The following is a 24,076-nucleotide window of genomic DNA, read 5'->3' on the forward strand; positions in this document are numbered from 1 at the left end:
TAGATTCAAAACTATGCATACGTATGCTGGGAGTTCACACACCTATATTTTTGCAGGCACATGAGGTTATTGCATACATAAATAGTCATTTATATGGGCAGTTACCAAAGTTCCATAATGACATGTAAAACTCCAGTGAGGCAGGGCTTCTTGTTCTTTTCCTGCAGTCACAACATGTGTGATCAGGTTTAAAAATTTCTCTCAGTCAGAATATCAAGGAGGATTACCAAAATCCGGGGGCAAGCAATTGCCCACTGCTGTCTACTACCTAAATGGTACCCTCCATCCCACATATTCCAGCTTCCATACTGAGGGCCCCTGAAACAAAAATCCGATATCTGAGCCTCTCGCTAGCTAAAATTAGTGAAGCAGAAACCAGAGAGGAGGAAATCTTTCCATCCAGCTAGTCTAAAAGAACTCTTGAGAGATATTTCTGTTGCTTTGACTCATAAATAAAGTCAGTAGCAATGGAGCATTCAGCTGATCGGCATGGCTATTAGTATCCTTGCAGTCCGGTACTAAGGGCCAGATCTAAAGCCCACTGAAGTCAATGGAAAGACTCCCATTGATTACAAGGGTTTGGATCAGGACCTAACTGCTGAGAATTTGAGGTGCATAGAAATAACTAGACCATCAAAACAAATTAACATATTTCATAAATAGTAGATAAAACAAGACTCATGTGATAGTCAAAGAATCCTTTGGTGCCCAGGTAACACCGTATATTGTCCTTATTGCCAAGATATAGTACTAGCATTCACTGTCCCAGTATCATACCTTTCCAAATACACTCAGTGTTTCCACAGATCTTTATACTGTTGTTTTCTGGGATGCCGAATCCACCCTCTTGGAGCATTAACAGCTGACTAAGACATTTCTACAAACATATTCAAATGAAAACATTATTGAGGAATTTACAAGTATTATGCCTGACATCATTATGTGCACTTCCATAGCCCCTTCCATCTAAGGCAGAGGTTCTCAGCCTTTCTTTCTGAGCGCCACCGCTCCCCCCCACCAACCCACACAACATTCAGTAAAAACTCCACAGTCCACCTATGCCATAGTAACTGATTTTCTGCATATAAAAACCAAGGCCAGTATTAGGGGGTAGAAAGCAGGGTAATTGCCTGAGGCCCAATGCCACAGGGGCCCCCACAAAGCTACATTGCTCAGACTTCAGCTTCAGCCCCAGGTGGCAGGGCTCAAGAACCTAGGCTTCAGCCCCATGTTGTGGAGCTTTGGCTTTCTGCCCTGGGTCCCAGTGAGTCTAATGCTGGTCCTGCTTGGAGGCCTCCCTGAAACCTGCTTGAGGCCCCCGGACCCCTGGTTGAGAACCACTGATCTAAGGGACTCAACACACTTTACAAACACTCAGGAATTAACCTTTACACTACCCCTGTATTATCATCCCCATTTTACAGATGAGGGAACTGAGGTTCAAAGAGGTTGAGTTACTTGGTTACTGTCAGACAGTGAGTCTATACCAAAGCGATGCGTAGAATATCAGTCTCTAACCTCCAAACCATGTGCCTTAATCTTAACACCATCCTCCCTCCATAGAACATCTACTTACCACCCAAAAGTTCAGATGCTTATCCAAACCTTGTCAAAACTATCTGAATCTCCTGGTGCTGAAAATCAGGGCTGCTAATCTCTTTAATGAGATTTCTGATACTCCCAGTGTTGGGTCTCAGATATAACCAGAAAATGCTAAACGTTATAATAAAAAGTAAGGAGGGAAAGCAAACTGTTATTGGAACTTTTTAAGTCTTCAGAAAAGACCTTTTGAGGATTATGGTCAAGATTTGGGCAAAGGCTCGAGTCAGTTTTTATTCGATCCTAACCTCTTCACTGATCCCTAACACCACCACATTTCTTGTTAATACGTGATGGTAATGAGGCCAAAACATTTATTCATATTGTGTTGAATACTATTATGACAGCTTCTCTGTGGGCTTTTTATGAGGTCAAAGAAATGTCAGTTTGGTCTGTAATATTTTTTTTTCTCAGACAGATGGAAATATAGTTGATGCTTTCACCAACCACTCTTGATTAATAGCATATTAGTTAAACAATGTTTATGAAATCCAATCTCTCCAAATGGACCAAATGTTACTCTTCTTCTAAATCCTATTTGAATAATTACAAGAAATGTCTCACAAACAGATCACTGGGAAAATAATATTTCTTCTTTTCATGTCCCAGAGGCTGTTCTAAACCATGCCCTCTTTCAGAGGCATTTTATTAATGACTTATATAGACAACTTGGCAAAAAGCTAATCAGATTACTTGGATTTGAATGTCTCTGAAACTAGTGCAGACATTTATATGGAAAACATATTATATACATGGAGAAATAGTCTTTTGGACCATAAAAGGACCACACACTCACTGGAATGTCTAGGAGACTTTCATTCTTGATCTGCACCACCCCCTTATGCTACCAGGCAGAATGAGCACTATTTATCACATTAAATGATCATTCATTACTAGGGCTCCGTTTCTGTCACAGAGGTTGCAGAAGTCACAGATTCTGTGACTTTCTGTGACCTCCGGGACTTCTGCAGCATCCAGTGTGGCTGACCACAGGACCACCCAAGCAACTGGCTCCAGGGCCAACTGCTCAGGTGGCCCCCAGGACAACCACTACAGTCACTGCTGGACTGGCTTGGGGGACAGCCAAAGCAGCCACTGCTGGAGTGGCCTGGGGGACAGCCACAGCAGCCACTGCTCCAGCAGTCCCAGGCAGTGGTCCCTGGCTGGCTGGAGTGGTTCACTGGCCTGGGCAGCTGGTGACACGGGCTCTGGGTGCCTCCTCCAGTAGCACCCTCCCAGCCATCCTCCAAGCAGCAGCCCCAGTGCTCCCCCCAAGATTTAATCACAGGTATTTTTAATATAAGTCCTAGACAGATCATAGGCAGTGATTTTTTGTTTATTGCCCATGACCTGTCCATGACTTTTACTAAAAATACCCGTGACTTAATCATAGCCTTGTTGCAGGGGTAGGCAACTTATGGCATGCATGCCAAAGATGGCACACAAGCTGATTTTCAGTGGCACTCACACTGCCTGGGTCCTGCGTTTTAATTTAATTTTAATGAAGCTTCTTAAACATTTTAAAAACCTTACTTTACATACAACAATAGTTTAGTTATATATTATAGACTTCTGAAAGACACCTTCTAAAAAGGTTAAAATGTATTACTGGCACGCAAAACCTTAAATTAGAGTGAATAAATGAAGACTCGGCACACCACTTCTGAAAGGTTGCCGACCCCTACCTTATTCATTATATACCTGTAGAAAATTATTAGAGCATCTTTCCATACATTTCTAGTCAGCGCTGATCACTGTTTTCTGTTCTTCGTTCAGTCTAAGGCCTTGTCTACACTTGCAAGTTGCAGCGCTGGTGAGGGGGTTACAGTGCTGCAACTTAGCAGGTGTCTACACTTAAAAGCTCAGCCAGCGCTGCAACTCCCTGTTTGCAGCGCTGGCTGCTGTACACTGGGTCTGTTACCGGTGTAGCGAGACCACGCTGGTGATGCGGCGCTGTCCCATCAGTGTGGACATCTCACCAAGACGTTTTTCTTGGCCCCAGGGGTATTAGGACTTATCCCAGCATTCCTTTTCAGCTCCTCCCCCCCACCCCCCCCCCCCCCCCCCCCCCCTCCCCGCCCCCCCCCCCCCACCCCCCCCCCCCACCCCCGCCCCCCCCCCCCCCCCCCCCCCCGCCCCCCCCCCCCCCCCCCCCGCCACCCCCCCCCCCCCCCCTCCCCCCCCCGCCCCGACACCCTCCCCACCCCCCCCCCCCCCCCCCCCCCCCCGCCCCCCCGCCCCCCACCCCACCCCGCCCCCCCCGCCCACCCCCCCGCGCCCGCCCCCCACCCCCCGCTCGCTCCTCCCCCCCCCCCCCCCCCCCCCCCCCCCCCCCCCCCTCCCCAACGCTCACCCCCCCCGTCCCCCCCCCCCCCCGCCCCCCCCCCCCCCCCCCCCCCCCCCGCGCCACCCCCCCCCCCCCCCCCCCCCCCCCCCCCACCCCCCCCCCCCCCCCCCCACCCCCCCCCCCCCCCCCCCCCCCCCCCCACCCCCCCCCCGCCCCCCCGCCCCCCCCCCCCCCCCCCCCCCCACCCCCGCCCCCCCCCCCCCTCCCCGCCGCCCGCCCCCCCCGCCCCCCCCCCCCCCCCCTTTCTGGTCAGGCTTAGCACTCCACTGCCCTGGGTACAGAGCCTGGAGAGGAGGGAGAGCGGGCGTTGCCGGAGCTCCGGCCGGAAGAGCGGGGAGAGCGGGTTTGCGTGAGCTCCGGCCGGGAGAGCGGGGTTTGCGGACTCCGGCCGGAGAGCGGGGAAAGCGGGGTTTGCGGAGCTCTGGCCGGGAGAGCAGGGCTTGCTGCAGCTCTCGGCCCGGGAGACGCCGGAGAGCGGGGCTTGCGCAGCTCCGGACTGGGGCTTCAATGGGGTCCGAGCGAGCTCTGGGCTCTTGAAGTGACCCCGAGGGACAGGCTGTAACTTCTGCTCCGTGACACCCCAGGGTGTCCTCAGAGCGCTGGCTGGGTCATCCAAGTCTCCCCCAGGTGCCCCCGTCCAGCTGGACTCAGTTGCAGGGGGCCGGCGGCTCTGAGGTTCACTCCCAGCAGCCGAGGAGGCCGGGGGCCTCCCCCAACAAGGCCAGTGTGACCCTAAAAGTGGGACGAGGTGCTCTGTGGGATAGCTGCCCACAATGCACCACTCACAACAGCGCTGCAACTGGTGCAAGTGTGGACACACTGCAGCGCTGGTCGCTGTCAGTGTGGACACACTGCAGCGCTGGCCGTACACAGCTGTACGACCACAGCTGTAACGGCCAGCGCTGCAAAACTGTAAGTGTAGACAAGCCCTAATATAGAAGACACCCACACTAACTCTCCTTTGCCATGACACCTACTAAAAACTTAACAGTTTAGCTGCTCATGTGCTGAGACCAGAGCTTATCATGCTGACCTATATTGTCTCGTTTTCTAGTGCTCTCCCATCAGCCTGTCTGTCTTCATCTGTTTTCTTTTGCCTGAGCTTAGAATGTAAGCTCTCTGAGACAAAAGCTATCTTTGTGCTCTGTGTTTGTGCAGCCCCTGCTCTCCTTGTCCATGACTGGAGCATGTAGGCACTGCGGTAATACGAAAAATAATAAATAACTTCTAGGCATCATCTTTGAAGGAGGCTGTGTGGTCCGGAGGATGGGCTTCTGGACTAGAAGTCAAGCACCCTGGGTTCTAGTTTAAATTCTGATACTCACATGCAGTGTGCTCCTAAGCAAGTAACTTTGCCTTTCTGTGCATTAGAGCTCCATTTGTAAAATGAGGAGCATGATGCTTACCCACCTTTGTAAAATGTTTTGAGATCTAAGGATGAAAAGTGCTATACAAGTAGTATTATTATGTCATAAAAGGTACCTACAAAACACAAATATTTGTATTATATTTCTCCATATGGCTGGATCAAACAATTGCTGAAGTCATATAGTTCATAAATTTTGAATGCCGAATCTACCTCAAAATCAGTATCCTCTACCATGAGTCATGAAAAACATCACTGCCCTGAAAATGTGTTATTTCCAGAATGGGTACCTCTGATTAGCCAACTGAGAGATAGCTTTCAGGGACCATGCTTCCTAAATGATAATAAGACCATGGTCTTCCCACAATATCTGATGCACTCATGGGGAGGTCAAGCAGTTGAGGATACCAATCAGCAGTTTGTCAGGTCAGTTATTCATTAGCCACCCAGTCACTTATATGGTAAGACTGACACTAGACATGTTATAATTAAACATTTATGTTTAAATAATGTTAATGGTATGACACAAACCAATAGAAGCAAGGACATTCAGAGTTGACAGCTGTGCTCTGTCCTTAAAGTGTGGTTATGGGTCACAAAAAAGACTGAAAATGGCACATCATTATTCTTTATTATTATTCATATGTATTATTTATTAAGACAGACAACCCTGGAGCACTTTCTAGTAGCCTAGTACCAAACCATGGGTATGTACCTGCATCAATTTCCCTTAATGGACTTTAGTGAGTTCAACAAAGCTTTTATGTAGTGAACAGTGCCCCTTCAGGTCTCTAATTTATTTAACCAAAGATCAAGCAGACACACAAGCAAGTCTTTGCCCAAACATTCTAGCCAGTGGGCCAAGTTAGTCTTAATCTACCTGTGCCCACCTGGGTCCATCAGTCTCCTCCATCAAGTCTCCTTACCAGTTTGGTCCTCTTGACCCAGGACCCACTCTGGAGTCAGGCCTCTTGCCATGACCTGGGGGAAGGGCTCCTTCTCTGGGCTCAGAGTCACCCCAGCGATCAAGCTACTGCAACTCTTTTCCAGAGCAGAGTATAGTTCCTCTGCACTCTGGACCTCCTACTGCTGTCCTTGCTCCAGGTCAAGATCTTTGTAGGACTTGATGCTTGTAGTGCTTCCCTTTCTGAATGTCTTCCTCCTAGGAGCACCTTCCATAGGTCTCAGGTTACCACTCCTCCAGGTTTCCCCAGGATTGTTCCTTTTTTTTTGAGGTAGAAATTTGTAAGGGTGCTCAGTACACACTGTGAGCTGTCCAGTTTTATGGTCTCTGTTTTTTGTTCCTCAGAGGCAGCAACCCTAATTAAATTTGTTAGTCTCTAAGGTGCCACAACTATTCCAACCCTAATTAGATCTCCTTTCCTGGTGAACTCTCTAACCAGCTCCCCTGAGAAGTCCCTTTCCTCAGGAGCTTCTTGTATTCCAGGACCTCCTGACTGAGCTCTCATGACCCTAATTAGACCCAGGTGTTCCTTAACTAATTAACTGCCACCCTAGGCAATTAGTTACTCACTAGTGGATCTGCATTGGCTCATTCTCCTTAGCACAGCCTGTCACAGGTAGGCTGGGTTCCTGACCTCTTCAGAGGGCTAGTTACCCTGGGACAATATTGACCATGTGAATGGTGCTGTACAAGCCAAAGAGAGGCAATTGCTCCAGCCTCTAGCTGTACAACCTTGACTCTTTAGCTCATGCTTTTAGCTCTGGAGATCCCCGGTTCAAACCCCGGTGTATCAGCGAAGATGGCAGCCATCACACTGTCACTGACTCAAACAGCTTACAGACTGAGCAAATGAACAACAGAAGATTGTACTGAGAGTCCAAGCAGATAGCACTAAGACAGAAGAGAAAGAGAAAGTGTAGTTTGTGTTTAATGATGTGATAATTTTTACTGACATGGATCGGCACCATGTTCTTCATGGGAGAAGTGAGTTTTCAATAAAATTTTGAATGAAGATATTACCTCACCATCTTGTCTCTCTATAGTCTGGAGAAGCAGAGACACATGAATGTAAGTTAACCACAAGTGACAGAGTAATTTTTAATTACACTTATCAAAGCTGCTCTGGAGCCCGCTGTTCTTGTCACTATTTTACATGTTAGAAAGGTAGAAAATAAGCAGGAGATTCTGGGAAGAGGACAAGGTAACAATATACTAACAATGCAAACATCAGAAAAGGGTTTAATATAAATCCTGCCAGCACATATGCAATGTTACATTACTCACCCTCTTCTTTGCTATTTCAGCTCTCCTTTTATTTCTTCCTTGTAAGTAAGTTGTCTCATGACATCTGGCTGTGGCATTAGTAATGATATAAGGTTCATGAGTAGAATTTTTGATAGGCACCTGGAAGGATACTGCAAAAAAGGTTTTAATTGATACATTTCCTTTAAAAAATACTAGTATGTTTGCCCAGTGCTTGTATTGTTCCTTTCCATTATAGAGCAAATTCTTTGGTGACACTAATCCTGAGGGTTGGCCTGATGCTTTGTCAGTAGAACAATGCACTATCACACAGAGAATCCAAATGTTATGTCGATAGCTTGATCCCAAGCTTCATGGCTGATAAGAGCAGGACACTGCACTCAGCCCCAGAGGAAATGTCTCCTAGGAATGTTGGCAAGGATTCCATGGCTACACACGACTTCACCACTGCCATCAGAAATGGAACGCAGGGATTTCTGCATCATAAAGACAAGCTCCTACCACTAAAGCTAAAGGAGGGAGAACTCCTTTGTTTAAGGGCTTATACTTCTTGCGTGCCAGAGACTAGAGTTAGGATCACACTCTAGAGCAACTGTGACATTCCATTCAATAGAGGAAAGTGGCACACATTGCAAGTGTTCCTAACAGTCTTTGGCTGGTAGGAACAGGGTGACAACCCACTCTCTATTTTTAGGACCAACCTTTATTAGGTATCTAATGATCTGCATCCTGAATCAGGTAAATATGGATCTCACTGTGTCCCATAACTCAGCCAACTGTGTGCATGCAATGAGTGAACAACTTCCCCATCTGTCCTCAATATTGCTGTATATGGGAACCAAATCTCAGGCACCCCAGAAGAGGCAAGGAAACTGTGTCCCCTTTTCATGGTTATTTCAGTGAGCCAGCATTGAGCTCACCTGACCCACACAGCCTCAAGTTCTCAGTTAAAGCTACCATAGGTCCACCCAGTTCACTGCCTGCTCCCTCATAACTCCTTTCTGCCAACACACACAAGGACAACAGACACAAGCCTGGGTCTCCTCCCAAGTCCCTCTACACACCACACAACCTTTGGATGCCAGAGTTGGGCCAAGCCAGGCCAGGAAATGATCTGACAGATATCTGAACCTGCAACCTGTAGTGAGGGAGTATCATCTCCCCCACCAAGAAACCAGGAGCACCCCAGGCAATCTCAGCTGGTGTGAAACCACCTAAGATTACAAACCAATGCATCTTAGAGCACTCAGCCCCCATCTACCCCCAGAACCAGGGGCCCAAAGTGGTCCAAACTGACAGCAGCTTGTCTGGACACAAGGATCTGGCTCTTTTTTTCCCCTTTGCCTTCCCTGATGTCACCTCTCCCTGCATTACCAGCATGACATGCCCTATCTATGCTAGGTTGTACATTCCACAGGATGGGGTCATGGACCTGATTCTCCTTTTACACCAGTTTAAGAGCAGTGTAATTCCACTAAGATGAATCAGGGTCTGTGATTTTATTCTCCCTCTAAAGCTCCTGCACACCTATGCTGCTATATACAAATGATAATACTTTGCATTTTGCGGTGATGTTGGGAGTACCTTTCCCAGGCCTGAAGAAGAGCTCTGTGTGGCTCAAAAGCTTGTCTCTCTCACAACACAAGTTGGTCCAACAGAAGATATTACCTTGTTCACCGTGTCTCTCTAATAATAATACTTATCCACTAGGAACTGGACTGACATCAACACACACATCCAGGGGCAGCTGTATGTTTTTTGCCGCCCCAAGCATGGTAGTCAGGCAGCCTTTAGCGGCATTTCTGCAGGAAATCTGCCGGTCACGCAGATTTAGTGGTGGTTCTGCAGGTGATCTGCCAATCCTGCACCTTCAGTGTACTCGCTGCCGAATTGCCACCAGAGCTGCGGGACCGGCGGACCTCCCGCAGAAACGCCGCTGAAGGCAGCCTGACTGTCGCCCTCACAGCAACCGGCAGGCTGCCCCCTGTGGCTTGTCACCCCAGGCACACACTTGCTGCGCTGGTGCCTGGAGCTGCCCCTGCACACATCTCAGGTGGGACACTGAGCCTACCACTTTTGGTCACTACCAGCTTTGGCCGGATGCAGATTAACAGGGGGCTTTAGAGGCTCTTGTGAATCTCCAGAGTGATCCAGTTTCCCTGCTGTTCTTCTACTTGCAGACTGACCTGGGATTGTTGAGATCTTCTCAGGAGTCCTTACTAGCTCAGATCCATCAGCTGGAAAGAGATTAATAGGCTGACACTCTGTGAAAGTTTGCTCGGCATGATTTCTTGCATGTGTCTGCTGCCATCTTGTGACGATAGGGCTACTAGCAACAGGAACACTGCACGTCAGTTTCTTCACAATGCAACTTTTAAATCGTGAATAGGTGGGCTTTCCTGAATCAGGCATCTATTTAAAAGAGTAGAGAATTTAGCTGTCATAGTTTTATATGATAGGAAGGTTAAATGGTTATTAAACCCATGGATTGTCAAACAATCCAAATGACTGACACAAGATCTTGTAACTTAATACAGCGTTGATACTTATATCACTTTATATCTTTAGGAAAGGCTTTCCACTGTTAATGCATATGGACAATCCTGCCTCCCAGCATGTAGCCTGTGTAACTTCAGATTGTGCAGGGGATATCTCTGGGAGCTGCCTGGAAGGAAGTTTCCTCCCCAAGACCTGCAAATCTGCAGCAGCACAGCTGTTCTGTGAACACAACTGCAGTCTCTGCAGCGTCTGTGCCTCGCTCTATGAAGAGAAATTGCTAGTGGATCCAGATGGTCACAAATCCAAGTGTTCTGTCCCTGCTCCTCCCCCAACCCCTCTCAGAACTCCGATGGTTATTGGTATTTGGGTGCACATCAGTGCCACTGCTAACAAGGTCCTCCAGATCCTTAAAGGAGCAAGTTTTTCCCCAAAGGACAATACAGCACCACTGTATACAATTCCAAAGCCATCAGAACATACTACTGACATCCAGATCAGGGGAAAAACATTGGGTGTGCAATGCTAAGTGAGACCAAAGAGGTAAGTACAACTAATAAAGCAATAATGGGTCATTTCAACTTCTCGCATAAAAACTGGTCACTTTAGGACACAATTTCTTAACACCTTAAATGAATGGTTTGTGGATCTGTGACACTGGCAAACCAGGTGCCAGCTTATGCCAAGCTTCACTTGGATATTGACAAATACATAGCTGGAATTAGCCAGGCTCACCTATGTGTATTACTGTTGTTAAAATATGTATTAAGGTTGTTAAAATGTGCTTAGTTTAGACTTTACTGAATGCTTGTAATTTGCTGTATGGATTATAACCCATAGGTGGTGTGTGACTCCAGCATTTTGGGTGGCTGGGCACAAGTGCCAGAAGATCCTTATAAGTGGAAGGGCCATTAGTGCCTGGACTGTGCCCCCTCCAACTCCACCTCATGACCTTGCCCTGCTTGACCTCTTCTCCCGAGGCCCCTCAGCCCTCTCCTCTCGGCACCTCCGCTCCAAGCAGCACATCTCTTGCGGGGGGGAGCAGAGAGAAGTGAGCAGCAGGCGGGGGGAGAGCCTTCAGGGAGAGAGCGGAGAGTCACAAGCAGCAAGCGGGGAGGCCTTAGGGGTGGTGGCAGAGAGGCTCAAGCAGCAGGCCTTGGGGGTACGGTTGGGGGAAGAGGCAGAGCAGGGGTGGGAAGAGGCAGAGCAAGGGGAGGCCTTGGGAGAAAGCTGTAGTGCAAGGCGGTAATGGGGGATGAGGTTGGCAGGGAGTGGGGCCTTGGGGCAGAGTGTGGGCAGGGCCACGGTCCAGGTGCCACTGTCCCCCACACTTCTCAGTAGCTTCCACCAGCGGTGCTCCAAAGGCACCGGCCAGCCTCCAAAGGAGAGTGCACCACATCCGCCATTTCTTGCTCCGTTTGGGGAGGCTTAGCTCTTATACCCGCTACCCATGCTTATAACATCTGTATCCCATATTGTAAGGTAATATTTGAGCATTTGCATTGTAAGCCTCTTACCGTGACTCTAAATCACCAGACCAGAGTGAGATGTTAATCAGTGGGAAATGCTGATCTACAATGAAAGATGTGATGTCTTGCCCAACAGAGAAGGGCCATCAACATCAGACAAATTATGGAACATCAGAGGACAAAGGACTTCGTTGGTTGCTCTCCCCGCTCATGAAGAGGATAAGTTCAAATAAATTCCTCCCATCAGCTGAAGTGGCAGCTCAGAGAAGAGGGAAAAGAAATAAAAATCCCTGGCTAGAAGAAACTGTATGTCTATGTTACTTGGACTCTCGAGACCAAGGTTTTCTAGGCATAAGCAAGAAATCCCCAGTGTTTAGCTGGGTTAGCCCTAAGGGACATATAAAGCTTGCTTACTATAGAAGCTACTACTTTTTGATACTTATGACTGTAACTCATTTGAGTGTGTGTATGTTTATCTGCTTTAGTCTTGTGAATAACTCTTATTTTCTTTCCCTAGTTAATAAATCTTTAGGTAGCTTATTATAGGATTGACTACAAGTATTGTCTTTGGTGTGAGATCTAAAATGCTACTGACCTGGGATAAATGACTGGACCTTTGGGACTGGGAGTAATTTGAATATTGTTGTGATTTTCGGTGGAAGGGACCATCTACCACAAAGCCGAGCTTACCTGGGTGCAAACTAGAGAGAGTACCCAAGGAGACTGTGACATGTTAAGGCTCATATAGTGCTTAAGGAGTTTACACTTGATAATTGGCTTGTGAAATTAAAGTATGGAACTCACAGCTAATTTGGGGTTTGTGCCCTGCTTCTTAACAGGCTGCTCTGAAGTTGCTACTCATTTCATTGCAGGACAGTTTGACAGGATCAAATAGTTCTGGAGCACAGAAGATAAGCAGTTACTCTCATCAAAGTACTAAGTAGTAAGCAGGTGTTGGTTCAAGGTATAACTATCATTGACCAACTAAGTAATAGCAACCACATTATAATTAAGTTTAACACCCTTGTGAGGAGAGAGTACCAAAATCTAGCACTCAGATATTTAACTTTCAGCAGGGAGATTTTTTTTTAAGTGATTATGCTAGTTGCAAAGTACCTGAAATAAAGAAATTAAAATCCTTAAACTCTGCATGGAAACTACAGAGTCAGAGAAGATATGTATAGCACTAAAAACAAAAGGAAACAGTAAGCAAGAAGAAAAAAAGATGGTGAAATGCAAGGTACAGAGGTTTTCCAAGTCAAACAAGCACCCTTCAAAAAATGGAAATTTAGCCCAAATAAAGTCAATAGATAGGAGCTGCGCCACTGCAGCGCTGTATGTGTACACATACCCTTAGATTCTTATATAGTAGCTGAGCATCTCGCTATCATTAACATATTTAGCATCACAATATCCTTCCAAAGTAGGCCAAAACTATTACCCCATTTCATCAATAGGGAACTGAAGCTAAGTGACTTGCCCAAACAAGCTAAGTGATAGGCTAAGTGACACAGGTGGTCTATGATAGGTCAGGGAATTAAACCTGAGTCACGCAAGTTCTGGACTAGCACCCGTAACCCCTAAATCATCTTTCCTCCAGAAAGTCTCACTATATTAGAAGCAGAAAACTTTGAGAGACTCAATGGCTACACTCAGCCGTGCCACAATGCAAACAAGAATGGGGAAGCTGCGGACAGACAATAGGGAAGCAACAACATTTAAATAGGAGAATCTAGAGCTCCTCCACCAGAAATTTTAGATGTGATTTTCTGCATTTTAGAGAGCTTTAAAGATTTTAGCAATAATTAGTAATAACAGTGCAATTAAAATTGAGATTAATTTTTTCTAATCGTGAAGCCAAACCCCAAGAAGGCTAAACTCTTGCATGGATTTCCCAGACTTTAAAGACAAATTCAAACTTTTCTTAAGTCAATATTGGTTTTATATGTTTCCTTTTGATTTTTTTTTTTGTTTGTTTTCAATGACGCATATGACCCTTTCTTCACACATGCTGCTGGAATACCTGATCCCAGACAGCACTCCAAAGCTCCACTTACCACACTCTAAGAGGAGCCATGCACACAAATATCTGATTTTACCCAATGTTTGCTCAATCTTTCTGTTAAACTAATCAAGCAAAGTGAATGAGCAGCACAATAGCAGAAAATCAGTGCTGACAAATGCAAAGGAGATTGTAACCTTTCATGAAAAGACCTCAGGTCATCTCAACAGCTTGATATAAACATGTTCATTGTGTAGTGGCCAGCACCAGCAAAGCAAGCACCTGCTTGGGGCAGCCCATTTGCAGGGGCAGCATGGGAGCTGAGAACCAACAGGGGCCTGTGGGAGCTGTAGTTCCTTGGTTAGCTCCCTGCCTATAGAGTCCGCCCTGGAGCAGGGAAAGAACTACATTTTCCCAGCAGTCCCTTGGCCACTACCAACTGGAAAGGAAGGAGGGGGACTTCATGCGGCAGTGTGTTGTGAGTGCTGTGAATGGTAGAGAGACCATATTTTAACATTCAAAAAACAGGACACTCCACAGGGAGGGAAGCCGCACCCTGCCACCATCCACTCCCTCCAACTGCCCCCCACAGAAACCCCAACCTGCTCCCCTGTCCCCTGATCACCCCCTCCTAGGCCTCCTGCCCCTAACTGCTCCAGAGGACCACACCCCTATCTTAGCCTCCCTTCTTGTCCCCAACTGCCCCTTCCTGAGACCCCTCCCAACTTCCCCCCAGGACCCCACCCCCTGCCTGTCCCCTGATAAACCCCTGGGACTCCCATGCCCATCCAACCGCTGCCTGTCCCCTGACTGCCCCCCGAACCATCTAACTTCCCTTCTCCCTGCCCCTGATTGCCCCCTCAAACCTCCACCCCATCCAACCCCCCTGCTCCCTGTCCCTTGACTGCCCCCCTTGAACCCCATACCCCTTCTCCAACCCCCTAGCCCCCTTACCATGCCACTCAGGCCAGCGTGTCTGGCTCCGCACAGCTCCAGACACGCTGCTGCATACATGCTGCCGTGCTCCCCCACGGAGCCCACAGCCCAGCCCCCTCCCCCCCACACACACACACCCAGCACCTGCCTTCCAGATTTGAACCTCTCAAAATTCAGGAGTGCTCAAGCTCAATTTGGGCAGCTGTTACTTCATTTCTCCCAAATCAAATATACTTATCCACTGTAACTTGCTGTAGAAAAAGTAGGATAAAATTGAGCAAGAAATGCTTCCCAGTGGTTATTAGGAGTGGAATTGCTATTTTCAACAGCCATTGCCTTTTTATTTGTTTAAAAGGAAGACAGTGATATTGCATTGGCAAATACCCCATAGAAAGAAAGAGTGGAACAAAAGAATAATAAAGGCACCTCAACTTTTCCTCATTTATGGAGGACAGTCTTATAATATGCATCCAGATACCTCCAATCACACAAACTGAAAATTGTTCCACTTTACTGCAGCTCTGTAACCATATGGGAACCAATCCTGTCTGTGTTTTGTGCACATCCAAAATTCCTGCTGAATGGCCCGCTCTGGGAGCGAGTTACCAGTCACCCAGGGCTGTGGTGGAAGGAGGGTGCACGTTGGGGGGGAGGAGAGCCCAGGGCTGGGGCAGCAGGAAGTGTGGGGGGGCACGGGGAAGCCCAGGGCTGGGGCAGCAGCGGGGTGGGGAGAGGACACTGTGGGGAGGAAAGGGGGAAGCCCAGCATTGGAGTGGCAGGGGGTGTCGGTGGGGGAAGAGATCCCAGGGCTGGGGCAGCAGCGGGGTGTAGGGGGGAGCCTAGGGCTGGAACGGGGGGGCAGCCAAATTTTTTTTTTGCTTGGGGCACCAAAAAACCTAGAGCTGGCCCTGGTAGTGACGGTCAAAAACAGCAAACAAAATGTGTAGCTGTATAAAGAATATTATAGAAAATACTGGAAACAGTATTATGCTATTATCTAAAGCCAACGTATGCCCTCATTTGGGATGAAATCGTTATATAACTCCCATTGCCTTCAATGGGGCCAGGATTTCATTCTTGAAACACTGCACTCCATTCTGATCACCCCTTCGCAATACAGATGTAGCATATTGAGCAGGTGATGTAGCAAGTTTTTTGTGTAAGTCAAAGAGATAGACTGATGGAGAAGCAAGAAATTACCACGAAAGGAATAATTCTTGAATGGAATTTAAGGACTGGGCGGGTAGGGGAATAAGGGGAAATTGGAAGCTGGAATGAAGTGAAAGACAAATGATAGTTTAGAGAAGGCTGAAAATAGGAGTGTGGACAGAAGAAAGAAAATAAGGAGATGAAAGAACAAAGAGAAAGAAGAAGAGGCAATGTCGGGGGACATGAGGTCAGAAGTGATGAAGAAGGATAAAAACCAAAGGAGGGGAAAACCAACAAAATAAGGGAAAAGAAAAGAGAAAAAATCCAGTAAGTGCAACTTTTGCCACATGTACATAGTGATGCCTTCAAAAATGTCAATTCAGGTATTGGGGATTGATAGGTGTGATCCAGAATGACACAGAGGAAGACTTATTTTAAAAAAAATACAACAAAGGCAGAGTGGGAAGGTTTCAGAATTGTGTCATTAAAATACTTGTACAGCATCTTCACATTTTTCTTGAGAAGCTCCCCTGGAATTAACCTGCTTATATCTGGGATTCCAACCCTCCAGCAACTTCACTTCTTTCTGATGCATTGTCTTCTTCCTCTCCCGTTCTCAGTCAGAATTAGAAGCCAGATATTCAGTAGCAAAACTATGCCCTTCTTCTGTGCCAGCTTTCCATGCACCATGCCCACCCCAAAAAAATGGTTTGAGCTTGACTTTCTCTCATAGGTAAATTCACATTAATGTCCTGACCCAAAGCTCATTGAAGTCAATAGGACCCAAAGCTCATTGGGACCTATTGTGTCAAATTCAATGGAATAAATGGGCTCAGAAAGCAAAAGGTGTTATTCTGACCCTGTCACTGTACAACACTAAACAGTTGAACATTGTTCAGGGGTTTGGGTACAGACACTGCTTTGTTCCATGACAAACACATCATTCGAGATCTTTTTAACTTTTCACTAAACATACAGAAAAGAAACAAACAGTTAAAGAACTTGAAATTTAAAATATTAATTAAGGATTTTAACTATATCTCTCATTCCATTTCCCTTTCGAGTGTTATCTGGAAATCCTTCAGTATGACAGTTTTTAGATGGTATTAATGATGATAATAACTAGTCTTTTTTGGTGAAATGAAAAGAAATTGAGATGACTGGACTTGTTGTTAAAAGTACAGTCTCATTTCCTTGAAGACAAAATAAGTCAAACACGTACCAAAGGGAAGAGAACAGCTAAAACAGAAAATTCAGCTTCTGTCTCTGGTGCTGACATTCACCTGCAACCTCATTGCTAAAGAAACATGGGTTCAGCACATAGTCTTATCAGCCACTCCAAAACCTGGCAAACTTGTACGAGCATCCAGTTGTTTAATATATTGCTTTTAGCTGCCTAGCTGGTCATGGTCTCCCAGCAGTGTTGGGAAAGATGCAGTCCTGGCTGGTGAAAACAGATTCTTATAAAACAAGAGAACTGGAAGAGAGATAGGAAAGAGAATAAATAAGGTAAGACAGCAGGAAACCAAGTCTCACATTCTAGGTGTCATCTGGAATTTAGCCAGAGCCAGTGATGTCATCTGGGTCACTCTTTCTGGCTCAGTATGGCCAGGACATCTCTCAGGATCAGGACAGTGAAGGTCCAACAGTGTTGTGGTAGATTCTGGAGTCCCAGAAGATGAAGTGAGATTTACCATCATGGCTTCCACTTCCTTCTAATTCACCTCTCTCTACCATTTTGATCCTCCCCACCTCCCGCCAAAGTCTCTTTTTAAGGACCCCAAAAGGAAGTGGTGGGCAGAACAGCGAATCCCCTTATTATTTTGTTTGCCAATTAGGCCTAATTTTCAACACACCAATTTGAGTCTATTAATTTCCAGTTCTATTCTCTTATTTTTTTCCACTGACAGTCTTAACGCAGTCCTGGGGTGGAGTAAATAGACCATTTGTGTCTAGACTAATTTGGTCTTTCACTTTTGCTGAATTTTATGAACAATTTTATATAAAAAACTGAGTTAAACTTTTGTTACCTTGGACAACTTAGAGCACAGGCATTTGCACAACAGACCCAAAGTGTTTCCATTGATTTCAATTGGCTTTGGATCAGGCCCTATCTTCCTTGAAGTCAGTGGTGTTACATGGGTGTAACATTAATGTCAATTACAAGAGAACATGCTCTCTGAGTCTATTTGTGTGGGTCAGTTAAATGGAACTATTTTTTTAATGTAATTGGCACTGAGTTTTAATTTATCACTATCTCACTGAGAGACATTTATGCATATTATCAAACTAGTGTTTCATACTGGCTGGGGGAATCAGCAGCAGCTTTCAAACCCTGAAACATTTCTCCTAAGTTTGGGACGAAATGAGCAGCTACAATGGTCTGTGTAGGGCAGATGCAGGTTTCATGTTTCAGCTCCTCCTCACATTCCAGGCCTGCTCAGGCTTCCCTCAAAATTCTCCAAAATGGAGCCTCTCACAACTTATCCTTTAAAATGTTCAGTGCCCAAAGCAAGGGTATTTGTTGTTTTCCTGTCGATGGTTTTGTGTACAGTAATGCTCTGTCTGTTGCAGCTCAAATTCTTAAAACCTAAAATCAAAGATTTTTATTCTTTTGAAGTGAAGGATTCCAGAGGGAGGACCGTTTCTCTGGAGAAGTACAGAGGCAAAGTAAGTTGCATCTTCAATGCACTATTTCTTTGTTACTAAATCTTTAGAGGGCAATGGATGTACTCAATTTATATACGGTAAAAACACTGTAGCATTATGGGGAGATAGAGATGTTTTCTAAAATTCCCTGTTCCTTCAGTATTTAGTGCTAAGCTAGCAGTACAGATGAATTTTAACTTGCTAAATTAAATTTAGTGATACTAAATAATGTAAAATGGTCGTTGAATAGATTTGTTATAACTGAAATGCTCTAACAATGGAACAAATATATTTTAATCACAGTAGCTAAGAATGTCAGCATATTGCAATTATATTTTAGAGGTTGATCTAACATACATAATGTAAGACTATTTATTATGCACAAACCTTAAATGTCTGACTTTGCATATGTGCTTTTAAAACAAAACTGTAATTAAAAAACATTTTATCCTTTTCGAGGGTCTAATGATTTTTATTAAAAGAATGTCTCTTAAGAATACCTGATTTCAGCTTCTGATATTCTTACTATATCTAATGAGATTATGCTCTGATGGTTATAGATAGTTTTCAAACAGGAAAGATTATGCTATTGGAAGTTATATCTTTAAGACTTGACATAATTTAGGAACTTGCAGTTTTTTTCTAAATGTTCCTTCCACCTTCTATTTCTCTGAAGGCGTCTTTGGTTGTAAACGTGGCCAGTTACTGCCAGCACACAGACAAAAATTACATCGCACTGCAGGAATTACACAGAGAGTTTGGTCCATCCCACTTCACTGTGCTGGCCTTCCCGTGCAATCAGTTTGGAGAATTGGAGCCTAGCTCAAGCCAGGAAATAGAATCTTTTGCCAAGAGAAACTATGGAGCAACTTTCCCTATTTTCCACAAAATTAAGATTCTGGGATCTGAAACAGAACCTGCATTTAAATTTCTGATAGGTAAATATTTGCCTATTATATATTATGCTGCATATAATTGCAATATTTTTTTCATTTATATTGTACTGATTTTTTTCCCCAAAACATAAGGGGAGAACAGAAAAAATGGCAGAATAACAGAAAGGTAAAGGAATGGGAGGGGAGGGAGGAGAAGGAACAGGGAGAGAGACATCTCAGTTTCCATCTGCTAGGAATTAATCAAAGGTTTCTAGAACATTAAACCAAATCTTTTCAAAGAGGTTCCTCTTCTCCAAAATGTTACCTGTTCTTTACAATATTAATTTTAAAGCAAACATGTAATGGCTTGATTTACCTGTTGTTGTCTATTTTTATCATAATTACAAAAATATTTTATTTGAAAAGTTGTTCAAATAACTATATTAACCATTCTGAGAGAATTTAATACAGAAGTATCACCATTATTGTCTTATATTTCTTAATATTTCAACAGTTAATACAAACATGTAGATCAGCAAATTCCCCTCTGACCAGACATGTATATCTTATTGACTCGGAGGCAAGTTATGCATGAACAGTGGAAAATAATCACTGGTTTACATTAACTCATTTTGTAAATTTTGGGATCCAATCTACAAAACCTATTCACACAACTATGCCTCATTCACATGAGAAGCCACTGGAACTTACTCACATGAGTAGGGGTTTGTATGGATGGGCCCTGTAGTCTCACAAATTGGAATGAGGCTGTATTTATTTAGGACTTAAATCAAAGCTCAATGAAGCCAACTGAAAGACTTCCACTGACTTCAATGTGCTTTGGATCAGGTCTTTGATTCCTATTGAATTTCTGTATAATAGAGGAAGGATGGTCCAGTTGTTAGGGAACATAACTTAGGAGAGATAACGTTCAATTCTATGCTCTGCCACAGCTTTCCTCTGTGACTTTGAATAAGTCACCTATCCTCAGTTCCTCATCTGGGAAACAGAGATAGTGATGCTTCCCAGCCTCACAGGGTGCCATGAGTATGGGGTGCTCAGCTGCTTTGGTGATGGGGACCAGCTATGTACTTTTAAAGAAGATAAGGGTCAAAAATCACTTACCATATCACTAGCAAAACAACAAGATACTGCAGATTTTGTAAATCTTTTCACCAGTCTGAATTTCAAACATGTTTTCTTTTCACCTAACTAAAAACAATGAATCAAATTTTGCACTAATTTATACTCCCTTCAATCCTAATGTCCCCACAGATATGCTCGTGCATTATGAGCATGAAGACAAGGGGAGCATTTGACTTCAGTTACATTACAGACAGTGTGATTATTGCGGACTATGCCCCATTCGCTATATTAGATAAATACTTAACCATACCCATGGATGGAGAGAGATACCACATTCACTCTTTCAGTTCTAAAATGCATAATATCTTGTTTGACATAGACAAAACATCACTTTATTTTCTATTTGTATATTTTGAAAGTATTTTATGTAAGTCATCCTTTCCCTTCCTGCAGCCCCTGCCTCAAAGGAATTTACTGTGCAGCTTCTGCCCAAAGGGGATGATATTTTCACTCTGTTATACATTTAATACTTTCTAAGTCAAATTCTCAGCCGCACTGGGACAGTTTTGCACTACACCACCAGCTGATTCTGACCATACAACTAGCATATCCAGCCCCAGAGCAATCGTCCTAGTGTAAGGAGGATCCTGCAGTGGCATAGAGATGGTGCAGACATAGGCACCGACTCCGTGGGTGCTCCAGGGCTGGAGCACCCATGGGGAAAAATTGGTGGGTGCTCTGCACCCACCGGCAGTTCCCCGCCTTGCCCCCGCCCAGCTCACCTTCACCTCCTCCCCTGAGTGCACCATGCGCCACTTTTTCCCCTTAGTTCCCAGTGCTTCCTGCCACAAAACAGCTGTTTCGCGGTGGCAAGTGCTGGGAGGAAGAGGGGAGGAGGGAGAATGCGGCGTGCTTGAGGAAGAGGCGGGGCTGGGGTGGGATTTGGGGAAGGAGTCCAATAGGAGCAGGGAGGGGGTGGAGTTGAAGCAGGAACTTTGGGGAAGGGGTTGGAATAGGGGTGGAACTGGGGTGGAGTTGGGGCGCAGCCGGGGTGAGGGGGTGCAATCACCCACCAGCGCTGGGAAAAGTTGGCACCTATGGGTGAAGAGCCTCTTATGAAGTGCTTAATTTGTAATAAAACAGGTGCTGGGGCTCAAGCAATTAGGTCCCAGGCTGAAGCAATTTTTTTACTTTCATAACTGATGCAGCAAGACCAGAGATACCGGGGCTATGAACTGCCAAGCCTAAAGGTGCCAGGGCTCTGCCCTGACAAGCCCTGGGACAAATTAAGCACTGCCATTTCACTTTTTCATCCCAATGTAACAGCAAAAGGGGGGCTTGGCCAGTGCCTAGGACACTGCTAAATCTCATTGATCCCCAGCAGTAGTTTTGGACCATGGGAGCTATTGCAGCTGCTGTAAATTAGAGCAGTCATCAAGCTGCTCTAACCTACACTGGGAGTCTAGCTCTGCATTCTAACCCAGAATCAGGGGGAGAGCAACGGTGAGTTTATACCACCCCAAGACTTCCTCTTCTGACTTGCACTGTGTGCAGTTCAGCTTGATCCTAGATATAACAATTAAATCAAGATACAATTATTAAACAGAAAAGGGTCAACATGACATGGAACATATTCCACCATCCCTTGGCATGGAAAATTCCTATTGAGGCTGTGGAAGTTTTGAATATGGTTCAATAGCAGGCTTGGGCCAATGGCTTTTAGTTAGGTTTGGAAAGATTAGATTTGTATCTGTAAATGTCAGTAAACATCGACTTCACAGTATACACACAAATGATGAAAAAATATTTCAATTGATGATCATTGAAATTTACAGATAAGTAAAGTAAGAAAAGTGCAGCTTAAGCGCTTATTAGAGTTGACTTAGGGATATTTACTTTGTATATCTGTATATTTTGACATGCGATGTGACAGTTTGTGTTTTAACGGTTATAAAGCTTTAACTTCCTTAATCTAACCATCTGCTGTCATTACATAAATATTGTCTGACACCCCCATTGTCTCATATACCCTAATTTCCCGCAACTGTGAAAATGTAAATTGCTAAAAATCAGAAAAAAATACCTAAAACCCATAGTTTTGTGCAACAGTGAAAATGTTAATTGAAAAAAAATTAAAATTACTTAAAAATAAACATTGATATTATCCAACAAAATGATAAAAAATATCATCAAAGTATGCCAAGCTACTTTTAATGAATTAATATAGGACCCTATTCTCCACTACATGACTTATTCCCCTATAGAAGTCACAATTGTGAACTCACAATTATCTTTAAATTCTTCCATCAGGCTATGAGTTCCCCCAAGAAAGGGCCAGGGGCTCCACCAACTAAACGTGCAGGATCTGTGAAGGTCTCCAGGGACATGGCAAAGGCAAGGGACTCTACTGCTGCTGCCTTTGGGGGCCATGCTGCCAGGTGTTTCTTAGCAGCCTGTTGTCGTCCCCAGAAACCCCCACTCTCAGAAATTCCATAGGACAGAGTAACTGCTGAGGCTTTGCACCATGAGACTGAGAGGGTAGAATCAAGCAGAAATTGACCCAGCCATCACCCCCAACATCCCCATCTCCAGTACCCACCTGCCCCCTGCCAGCCCCTAGAGCTAGAAATACTATGGAGCCCTTATTGAGAGACATCTGTAGGGCAGGGAGAAGAGGTTTAACCTCAGAGGTGGCAGCACTCTCCCATGTCATGCTCCCCAGGAAGCAGAAGAGAGTATTTGGCTCTTACACTGCTTCAAAGAGAAGGGGAAAATTCTTTCATTTCGCCCTCCTAGATCAATAGAACCATCCAAACGTCCAGATCAAGAGACTTAAAACAGAACGGGAGTTTCCTTTTTTCAAAAGACTGTTAAAGAATAGCTGCTCTGTGGCAAAGCAATTGCAAGGATAGCAGGATTTGAGGCCGTTAAAAGTATCTGATCCTTTTCTGCAGATTCTTCAAAGAAAGAGCCTAGGTGGAATTTCTGGAAGTATCTTATCAACCCAGAAGGTAAACTTGTGAAATTTTGGACACCTGAAGAGCCAATAGAAAACATCAGGCCAGAAGTAGCATCCCTGATCAGGCAGATCATCATGAAAAAGAAAGAAGATCTCTGAAAAGGCCATTCAGTCTGTGAACTCATTTTACCAAATGTATAGACAATCTTAATACATTCCTGTTAAATGATGCTAGAAGCTAGACCATCAAGAGTTTTAATTTCTGTTTGGTTTTAATGGCAGTACTGAGAATGATTATAAATTATTTAAGCAGTAATATAGGGCCCAATCTTGCAACATGCTGAGCGCCAATAAAGTCAATGAGAGTTGCAAGGCACTCAGCACTTTGCAGGATCAGACCCTTAGTTTGGCATAAAGTTGCTAATGTTCCCTGTAAGTTCCCACTGCTGCCAATGGTTAATAATGTCACCAACATGAAAATGCTTGAAAAAAGAAGACAGAGGATTTGTATGAATATGAAGTTGACTGATTTATCAAGCTAAGAGCTTTGTTTCCCAGCTACTTGTAACAAATGTTAGGGGTTTTTTTATATTTGATTGCCAAACATGAATCTTCTGTGACTGAATTACTTTAGGGCCATTGTATCAATCCAGAAGCATCACACCAGAGTAGTTAAAACTGAATGCCACTGAAAATACAAAAGAAGGTTGATGAATTGTGAAAATTACAACTAAGTTTAAAAAAAATTGTAAATAGATAGTTCTATGAAGATTGTTTATTAAAAAAGAGAAGAATTACAAAATAGTTCCTAGCCTACATTGCGTGTATTTTGATATATTTCACAAAATGTTCTGTGACACTGTGCAGTCATACACACTGAGAGTATTCGGGAGAATCTAACACTAAAGCAATTATA

General features: G+C 44.8%; 2 protein-coding genes across 4 annotated transcripts in view; one reads left to right on the forward strand and one right to left on the reverse strand.

The window, feature by feature from the left end:
* Nucleotides 1-24,076, reverse strand: part of CDC20B (cell division cycle 20B) — a 56,460-nt gene that overhangs the window by 21,968 nt on the left and 10,416 nt on the right. For both annotated transcript variants that reach the window (XM_032769022.2, XM_032769021.2), the window contains exons 3-5: nt 9,726-9,951; nt 7,561-7,691; nt 778-877 (exon numbers count right to left, since the gene is read on the reverse strand). In XM_032769022.2, coding sequence (XP_032624913.1) covers nt 778-877; nt 7,561-7,691; nt 9,726-9,951 — 457 coding nt within the window. The remainder of the gene's footprint in view (nt 1-777; nt 878-7,560; nt 7,692-9,725; nt 9,952-24,076) is intronic.
* Nucleotides 18,036-23,852, forward strand: GPX8 (glutathione peroxidase 8 (putative)). 2 transcript variants are annotated; one of them, XM_032769024.2, is made up of 3 exons: nt 18,036-18,261; nt 18,917-19,178; nt 23,156-23,852. In XM_032769024.2, the coding sequence occupies exons 1-3, from the start codon at nt 18,058-18,060 to the stop codon at nt 23,317-23,319; spliced, it is 630 nt and encodes a 209-aa protein (XP_032624915.1). In that variant the 5' UTR covers nt 18,036-18,057; the 3' UTR covers nt 23,320-23,852. The 2 variants fall into 2 exon arrangements, with proteins under 2 accessions (XP_032624915.1, XP_032624916.1); XM_032769025.1 differs by lacking the exon at nt 18,917-19,178 and having other exon boundaries at nt 23,156-23,318.

The sequence above is a fragment of the Chelonoidis abingdonii genome, chromosome 6 (assembly GCF_003597395.2).
Source record: "Chelonoidis abingdonii isolate Lonesome George chromosome 6, CheloAbing_2.0, whole genome shotgun sequence".
Taxonomy (NCBI): domain Eukaryota; kingdom Metazoa; phylum Chordata; order Testudines; family Testudinidae; genus Chelonoidis; species Chelonoidis abingdonii.